General features: G+C 44.1%; 1 protein-coding gene across 3 annotated transcripts in view; it reads right to left on the bottom strand.

Moving 5' to 3' along the window:
• Positions 1-812: 812 nt before the first annotated feature.
• LOC139460839 (uncharacterized) overlaps positions 813-10,049 on the bottom strand; it is a 31,853-nt gene continuing 22,616 nt past the window's right edge. Inside the window, exons 8-12 of one of the 3 annotated variants that reach the window (XM_071242314.1) lie at positions 7,245-7,374; positions 6,540-6,608; positions 5,668-5,736; positions 3,780-3,890; positions 813-2,513 (exon numbers count right to left, since the gene is read on the bottom strand). In XM_071242314.1, coding sequence (XP_071098415.1) covers positions 1,210-2,513; positions 3,780-3,890; positions 5,668-5,736; positions 6,540-6,608; positions 7,245-7,374 — 1,683 coding nt within the window. In that variant the 3' untranslated portion in view covers positions 813-1,209. The remainder of the gene's footprint in view (positions 2,514-3,779; positions 3,891-5,667; positions 5,737-6,539; positions 6,609-7,244; positions 7,375-10,049) is intronic. The other 2 variants (XM_071242315.1, XM_071242316.1) reach the window with 2 other exon arrangements.

Below are 10,049 nucleotides of genomic sequence, written 5' to 3'. Positions count from 1 at the left end.
GAGTGAAGGGATATTTTGTCACCTTAAGACATTAGGTTATTTCATCAAGATAACAGGCAAACAAGTAATATTTACACCACACAGTGGCAAAGTCTTGGAGAGAGCATGTTCAAGTGTTTTATACGATAGCTCTCTGGGCCTTGTGGAAAAAGGAGTACACAATTCTGTGCCGAGTGATGTCCCTGAACTGCCACTGTTCGTTGGTCTTGGCTATGTCAGCCGCATACCCGTTCTTGTGAATTTCACTAACTTGTAACGTGTACGACATCTGCGTTCCTCTCACATTGTTTGTTTGTTGTTAAACGAAATATTCCGGCTGAATGACGGCGGTCTTTAAATACTGAAGTATTGACCAGACAATTCAGTCATGGACACCATGAGTATCGATCCACGCAATTGGAACACGATGACATGCATCAACCAAGGAAGCGAGTCTGACTATCTGATCTCATATAATGTTAGTGAGGTGAAATGGAGTTTAACGTCGCGTCCAAGATTATTGCACTTATACAGCGACTTATACAGTGCATGTGTGTGTGTGTGTGTGTGTGTGTGTGTGAGTGTGGCTGCTTGTACTAGTCCGAACTGATGCCGTTTTATAGTGCTAGCACACTGAGATACAGTTTAACATGAATACCCCACTCAGACACAGTAGACTGACTCCGAGCCGACCGGTCCTTGTTTTAGCCCCTTTATGCCGAGCGCCAGACAGGGTAACAACAAGTACAATCTTTTAACGTCTTTTGGTATGACGCGGCCGGGGATCGAACCCCGGAGCTTCCGCTCTCCGGGCGGAAGCTCTACCACTAGACCACAGAGGTGGTCTTTTATTTATGAATTTGTGGTAATAAAAACATTGAGAGTAAGCATTAAAACAAGAACGTTTGATAACATAAATAGCTGAAGACCTCCCACTGAAAGGTTGTGGTAGGCGAACGGCCGGTTCGCAAGGACTTTTTTAGTCGGCGCACCCGTGTGTGTGTGTGTGTGTGTGTGCGTGTGTGCGTTCGTATGTGCGTACGTGTGTAAAGTTTTACAATGCAAAGTCAGGAAGAGATTTACATTATGTACACACATGCCAGTCAGTGTCAGATAATGGGGGGAGCGGCAGTAACTATAAGCTTCTATCAGCATAACTGATGTACAAATGTTCAAAGTTGAAATGCACGAGTTCAGTGTAAAAGGCTGTCTTATATACAGTGTCACATCCTAAACATTGATGCCACTAACAGGATCACCGGATCCAGATAACCTCCCAGGCTCTGTATACACACACCCTTGTCTACCAGCACCAGAAGAGCAGCCCACGTTGATGGCAAGGAAGCGTCCAGCGACATCCATGTCTGGCTGTAGGTCATTAGGAGGAATGAAGACATCTTCGTGAGGAGAGTGACGGGGAGTGAGAACCACATTGTTTATTTTCACGCCATCGTCGGGCATTTGAATGTTCTGCAAGTCCATGTTCTGCATATTTATGTTCTGCATTTCCATGTTCTGCATGTCCATGTTTTGCATATTTAAGTTCTGCATGCCCATGTTCTGCACATCTATGTTCTGCATGCCCATGTTCTGCATGTCCATGTTCTGCATATTTACGTTCTGCATGCCCATGTTCTGCATTTCCATGTTCTGCATGTCCATGTTCTGCATATTTATGTTCTGCAGCTGCATGTTGATGAACTCAGTGGGTGTATCCGTTGGAACCTCACTAGGCGGGAACATGTGAGTTCTTGCATAAGTAGTGTTATAGGTCACTGCACTTTTCAACTCATCATCATCATCGTCATCATAGTTATTATGGTTAGCATCCACACGATTTGTGCAAATACCTGTACATGAAACTGAATCTCCCACATGGTCGTACTGGGAGCTGTATGCTGAGTCCTGTCGCTGAAACCTTTCAGCAAACCATTGTGGACAAGCTTTCTGGAAGTGTTTGGCTTTTGTTATTGCATCTAATAAAGTCCGGCCACATTGAGAGGCTTGTAGGTTCCCTATGGCGTTAATTTTCGCCTGTTTTGGGGTCTTGTCAAGCAGTTCCACCTCATGGATGTGACACAGCATTTCCTTAAAGTATTTGGGTAATTGGTAATGGATCACAGGGCTGACATCCTTTATAACATACTCCTCATCTGTATAAGCAAAATGCGCCAGGATGGTTTTCTTGTGGAAGTCTGGTTGTGAAGACCTTGCCATGATGTGGGTAACAGCTGGGGAGAAGGTGTCCCCTTCTGGACCTACATCCTCTGTCCTGAAAGATGTGTTCGTGTTTCGAGCATCAAAGAGCATGAACGCAGCCTCTGAACTGATGACAAGAACATAGTCTGCTTGGTCAATGTGGCTGAGGATCCATTGGTAGACGCCCATCGTCTTGATTGTTCCTCGGAACCAGGGCACAAAGAAGACCTCACAGTAGCAGAGGTCTCTCAGGTAGATGGCCAGCTTGCTGACGACGTTGCAGTGGTCCCGGTGGTCGTCCGTATACAGCAGGTACACCTTCCTCACGCAAAGAGCTGAAACACAAATACATAATAAGTGTTCTGTTGTTATTGTGCAGCAGGTGCACGTTCCTCAGGCAAAGAGCTGGAACACAAATACATAATAAGTGTTCTGCTATTATTATGTAGCAGGTAAACCTTCCATACACGAAGAACTGGAACACAAATACATAATAAGTGTTCTATTGTTATTATGCAACATGCGCGCCTTCCTCACGCGAACAGCTGGAACACAAATACATAATAAGTGTTCCATTGTTATTATGCAACATGCGCGCCTTCCTCACGCGAACAGCTGCAACACAAATACATAATAAGTGTTCTGCTATTATTATGTAGCAGGTACACCTTCCATACACGAAGAGCTGGAACACAAATACATAATAAGTGTTCCATTGTTATTATGCAACATGCGCGCCTTCCTCACGCGAACAGCTGCAACACAAATACATAATAAGTGTTCTGTTGTTATTATGCAGCAGCTACACCTTCCACACTCGAAGAGCTGGAACACAACTACATAATAAGTGTTCTATTGTTACTATGCAACAGGTACACCTTCCACACTCGAAGAGCTGGAACACAAATACATAATAAGTGTTCTATTGTTACTATGCAACAGCTACACCTTCCACACTCGAAGAGCTGGAACACAAATACATAATAAGTGTTCTATTGTTACTATGCAGGAGATGCACTTTCCTCACGCGAAGAGCTGAAACACAAATGCATAATAAGTGTTTTATAGTTACAATGCAGCAGGTGCACCTTTCACGCGAAGAGCTGAAACACAAATACATAATAAGTGTTCTATTGTTACTATGCAGGAGATGCACTTTCCTCACGCGAAGAGCTGAAACACGAATGCATAATAAGTGTTTTATAGTTACAATGCAGCAGGTGCACCTTCCACACGTAGAGCTGGAACACAAACATGTACTTTATATTATAGGTGGTCTCGCCAGTATACACATGTGTACCTGCTAAACACGAATAGGTAGATTATAAGTACACTAAACTACGGTTATAACGAGGTCGAGGGGACCACTAAGTTCAGTACGTAATAACCGTAGTTCGTTATAAGCACACACACAGCATATATACAACAATTTGTCGGGACTAAAAAATAAGTTCGTTATATCCGTCAGTTCGTAATGAGCGCGTTCGTCATAAACGTAATTTACTTTACTTGATGCCCGGTTGTTTAATGTCGAACTGATCTACAAAACGGATTTAAAATAATTGTTTGTTTTTTCCAGTGTGTCATGTTAGCCTACTGACCTGAGGCGCGCTGTCTTCTGTACACAATCACAACTACAGCAACCAGGATGAGGCCGAACAATGAACCAAACAAGGCTGCCAAGCCTGTCACCAAATCAGTGGGCGGCTCTTCTGAAACAACGAGAACAATGAGGGATTTATGACAACGCACTGACTCATCAGTTATGGAACAAGTGTTTGTCTGTTTGTTTGTGTGATTGTTTGTTTGTGTGTTTGTTTGTGTGTTTGTTTGTTTGCGTTTGTTTGTTTGTTTGTGTGTTTGTTTGTGTGTGTGTGTTTGTTTGTTTTCGTGTTTGTGTGTTTGTTTGTTTGTTTGTTGTTGTTTAACGCCGCACTCACCAATATTTCATTCCCATCTGAACGTAACATAAAAGCTTTGACTTGACCAGTAAATTCCCAGGCACATCTCTCATTCTCTGTGTTCAGACATCTAGAATTCCAGTCTGTGATCCATGTTTTTTTTTGTTTTTTTTTGGTTAAAAGCCGCCATCGGAAATATTCCAGCTATATGACGGTGGTCTGTAAATAATCGAGTCTGGACCAGACATTCCAGTGATTGACATCATGAGCATCGATCAAGGCAATTGGGATACGATGACATGCATCAACCAAGTCAGCGAGCCTGAGGGCCCGATCCCGTCAATCGCCTCTTACGACGAGCATAGTCGCCTTGTACGGCAAGCATGGGTTGCTGAAGACCTATTTACCCCGAATCTTCACAGTCGGAATAAATGTACTAACGCTAAAGGTAAAGCAGCATAACCAGGAAGAAGAGGCGCGAGTGTAGGGAATGTTGTTTTATGCCGCACCCAGAAATATTCCAGATGGCAGTCTGTACATAATCGATTCTGGACCAGATAAATCAGTGACAGAATGTATGCGATGCTACTTAGTCGGCTTTTAGGACAAGCATGGCACACTTCATACTATTCTTACCGTGGAGATCCGGGGTCTTCAGCGACCCATGCTTGCCGTAAAAGGCGACAATGCTTCTCGTTAAAGGCGGCTAACGGGATCGGGTGGCCCAGACTCGATTATGTACAGACAACAGTCATTTAGCTGGAATATTGCCGAGTGCGGCGTTAAACAACAAACAAGCAAACAAACAAAAAAACAAACAAATCATACTATTCTTCATTGGTCTGTGGCGTCAGGCAACTGGGCCTTGTTTCAGATGAACTATATGAAAAGATTTGGGTGTTCCTTAACTTCTGTTGAGTAGTATAGAAACGCACATGGAATGAAAAGGACACGAGTCAGGACATGGAAGATTAACCATAGCCATATGAAAAAATCAGAAGTTCTTTTGAGTTGTCAATTTTTTTTAGATATGCAGCTACAGATACATTCATCGTTCAAGCTGGTGCATGGGCATTCTGTCCTGATCCAGATGTCCTGGGATTTCTATATTTGCTAACTTTGTTGTGAGGAAGTGCGCAATCATGCTTATGATGGAAAATTATGTTAATGTTAGACAGTGGAGCTCGATGTTAGGACTATATACTATTGTTAGAGTGAGTGAGTGAGTGAGTTGGGTTTAACGCCGCTTTTAAAAATATTCCATTTATATCACGGCGTGTCAGCTTAATGTGAGAGGAAAGCCCGAAGTGATGCAGGTCTCAGACGTTTACCACTTCGATGAAACCCACGAGCACGGGTATGGTGCTGACAAACCTAGAAACATAATCGGGGCGAACCGGAATTCGAACCCACAGTCATAGGTTTGTGGCCTGCCCAAGGGACGCAACTCTGCACAGCGAATCGCGGCGCCTTAGACAACTGGGCCACCCGTGCCCCCTAATATTGTAAGAACAAAGCAGAACAAATTTTAGAAGAATAACAGTAGAGATGATGAACATGGTAGGGTGTCAGGTCGAGAAGCACTTACTGGTGTCCCCCACACTGGGAGCTGTTGACCCTGCTGGCTGTGCCGGTGGTGTAGGAGACGTCCTTGCTGCTGGACACAGAATATAGAAAGGAGAGTAGGGGAATGTTCCAAGAAAGAAAAGAGAGGTTCTGCCCCGGTATTGCTTGTAGACGTGCGCCGGATAGCCCAGTGGTTGAAGTGTTCGCTCGTGACGCCGGTGATCCGGGTTTGATTCCTACATGGGTACAGTGTGTCAAGCCCCTTTCTGGTGTCCCCCGACGTGATATTGCTGGAATATTGCTAAAGGCGGCGTTACACCACACTCACTCACTCAATCACTCACTCAGTTACTCACTCACTCACTCACTCCGAGACATGATGATAAATAACGAAGACAAGAAGACAAAGTCGTTGTTCAAGCTGGTGCATGGACATTTTGTTTCAGACGTCCAAGGATTTCTATACTTGGTTACATTGCTGTGTGCTCAAGTGTGCAACCATGCTTATGTGCTCGATGTTAGGACTATGGAATAGGGTTAGGAAGCAATATGTAGCAGGAATAGGTCTTCAGCAAACCATGCTTGCCGTAAAAGGCGACTAGACTTGTCGCAAGAGGCGACTAACAGGATCGGGTGGTCAGGCTCGCTGACTTTGTTGATGCATGCCATCGTATCCCAAATGCGTGGATTGATGCTCATGATATTAATCACTGGATTGTCTGGTCCAGACTCGATTATTTACAGACCGCCGTCAGAGCTGGAATATTGCTGAGTGCGGCGTTTAACCAATAACACAACAAGCAACAACAATAAAAAGCACGCGACAGTGTAGAAGAATGACCGTTGCAGTCTCATTCGTGTGCTATAGATAGAGGCGAGTTTAGAAGCACTAACTGGTGTCGCCCACATCGGGAGCTGTTGACCCTCCTGGCTGTGCTGGGGATGTAGGAGACGTCTCTGCTGCTGGACACAGAATAAAGAAAGGAGAGTTACAGGGGAATGTCCCCAGAAAGAAATGCGAAGTTCATGTTATCACATTAGCTAATAGATCTGTTGGTCTGGTTGTGGGGGAGGTCCCTGCTAGGAGACACAGATTATGGTGAAGGACAGTTATGACTTGTTTAGTTATGACAGTTGATATTTAACGCCGCGCTCAGCGATGTGCCAGCTATATGACGGCGGACCAGACAATCCAGTGAGAGACATACGCACACACAGATACATACAGACACAACCACATATACAGACAGACACACACACACTGGTACATACACACACACATATACAGACAGACACACAGAGAGATATATACAGACACACAGATACAGAAATACGCACACACAGATATAGACAGACGCACACACATATGCAGACAGACGCACACACATATACAGACATACGCACACACAGATACAGACAGATCAACGCACGCATGCACACAAAGATACTTAGAGATACACGCACACACAGATACAGACAGAGACGCAAGCACACACAGATACAAACAGAGACGCACGCACACACGCAGACACAGACAGACGCAGACAGGCAGGCACGCCTATCTCTGAGACGTGTTTCAGACAAATACATCCGACTGACCGTGTGGTTCGACGATGATGTTTCCCGTAGATGTCGTGATACAACGGAGGCAGGCTGTGTGGTTGGCTGACGTCCTCTCAAAACACAAACACTGACCTTCCGTCTGCCAGTGGGGGTCAACTGGTGTGATCTGGATGCAGAAATAGATGTAGGGTATTTGAAGCGACCATAAAATATCCAAGACTAGACGACTTGCTCTCAAATTTAGTTCACTCAAACAGTGCGTCCGTGCGAGTGAGGGAGTTTCTCACTGCTTGTATTTCAGTTATACCGCTGCCTGTGAAGCGGGGGTGTTCCAGGTCTGTATAAACCAGTTCATGTACCACACACTGTATGAACCAAATCATGATGTAAGTATGAACGTATCACACTCTGTATGAACCAAGTCATGATGTGAGTATGAACTACCACACTCTGTATGAACCAAGTCATGATGTGAGTATGAACTACGCACTCTGTATGAACCAGGTCATGATGTGAGTATGAACGTATCACACTCTGTATGAACCAGGTCATGATGTGAGTATGAACTACCGCACTCTGTATGAACCAAGTCATGATGTGAGTATGAACTACCGCACTCTGTATGAACCAGGTCATGATGTAAGTATGAACGTATCACACTCTGTATGAACCAGGTCATGATGTGAGTATGAACTACCGCACTCTGTATGAACCAAGTCATGATGTGAGTATGAACTACTGCACTCTGTATGAACCAGGTCATGATGTAAGTATGAACGTATCACACTCTGTATGAACCAGGTCATGATGTAAGTATTTAACGTACCACACTCTGTATGAACCAGGTCATGATGTAAGTATGAACGCACCACGCACTGTATGAACCAGGTCATGATGTAAGTATGAACTACCACACTCTGTATGAACCAGGTCATGATGTAAGTATAAACGTAACACGCCCTGTATGAACCAGGTCATGATGTAAGTATGAACGTAACACACTCTGTATGAACCAGGTCATGATGTAAGTATGAACGTACCACGCTCTGTATGAACCAGGTCATGATGTAAGTATGAACGTACCACACTCTGTATGAACCAGGTCATGATGTAAGTATGAACGTATCACACTCTGTATGAACCAGGTCATGATGTAAGTATTTAACGTACCACACTCTGTATGAACCAGGTCAGGATGTGAGTATGAACTACCGCACTCTGTATGAACCAGGTCATGATGTAAGTATGAACGTATCACACTCTGTATGAACCAGGTCATGATGTAAGTATTTAACTACCACACTCTGTATGAACCAGGTCATGATGTAAGTATGAACGTACCACACACTCTGTATGAACCAGGTCATGATGTAAGTATGAACGTACCCACACTCTGTATGAACCAGGTCATGATGTAAGTATGAACGTACCACACCCTGTATGAACCAGGTCATGATGTAAGTATGAACGTACCACACACTCTGTATGAACCAGGTCATGATGTAAGTATGAACGTACCCACACTCTGTATGAACCAGGTCATGATGTAAGTATGAACGTACCACACCCTGTATGAACCAGGTCATGATGTAAGTATGAACGTAGCACACCCTGTATGAACCAGGTCATGATGTAAGTATGAACGTAACACACTCTGTATGAACCAGGTCATGGTGTAAGTATGAACGTACCACACCTTGTATGAACCAGGCCATGATGTAAGTATGAACTACCACACTCTGTGTGAACCAGGTCATGATGTAAGTATGAACGTACCACACCCTGTATGAACCAGGTCATGATGTAAGTATGAACGCACCACGCTCTGTATGAACCAGGTCATGATGTAAGTATGAACGTACCACACTCTGTATGAACCAGGTCATGATGTAAGTATGAACGTACCACACTCTGTTTGAACCGGGTCATGATGTAAGTATGAACGCACCACGTTCTGTATGAACCAAGTCATGATGTAAGTATGAACGTACCACACCCTGTATGAACCAGGCCATGATGTAAGTATGAACGTACCCACACTGTATGAACCAGGTCAAGATGTAAGTATGAACGTACCACACTCTGTATGAACCAGGTTATGATGTAAGTATGAACGCACCACGCTCTGTATGAACCGGGTCATGATGTAAGTATGAACATACCGCACTCTGTATGAACCAGGTCATGATGTAAGTATGAACATACCAAACACTGTATGAACCAGGTCATGATGTAAGTATGAACGTACCACACTCTGTATGAACCAGGTCATGATGTAAGTATGAACATACCACACTCTGTATGAACCAGGTCATGATGTAAGTATGAACGTACCACACCCTGTATGAACCAGGCCATGATGTAAGTATGAACTACCACACTCTGTGTGAACCAGGTCATGATGTAAGTATGAACGTAACACACCCTGTATGAACCAGGTCATGATGTAAGTATGAACGCACCACGCTCTGTATGAACCAGGTCCTGATGTAAGTATGAACGTACCACACTCTGTATGAACCAGGTCAAGATGTAAGTATGAACGTACCACACTCTGTATGAACCAGGTCATGATGTGAGTATGAACGTACCACACTCTGTATGAACCAGGTCATGATGTAAGTATGAACGCACCACGCACTGTATGAACCAGGTCATGATGTAAGTATGAACTACCACACTCTGTATGAACCAGGTCATGATGTAAGTATAAACGTAACACACCCTGTATGAACCAGGTCATGATGTAAGTATGAACGTAACACACCCTGTATGAACCAGGTCATGATGTAAGTATGAACGTACCACGATCTGTATGAACCAGGTCATAATGTAAGTATG

This window comes from Haliotis cracherodii, unplaced genomic scaffold (assembly GCF_022045235.1).
Source record: "Haliotis cracherodii isolate W230 unplaced genomic scaffold, xgHalCrac1.p SCAF_14, whole genome shotgun sequence".
In the NCBI taxonomy this organism is placed as follows: domain Eukaryota; kingdom Metazoa; phylum Mollusca; class Gastropoda; order Lepetellida; family Haliotidae; genus Haliotis; species Haliotis cracherodii.
The sequence above is the reverse complement of the archived record's forward strand: the minus strand, read 5'-3'. Positions and strand labels throughout refer to the sequence as shown.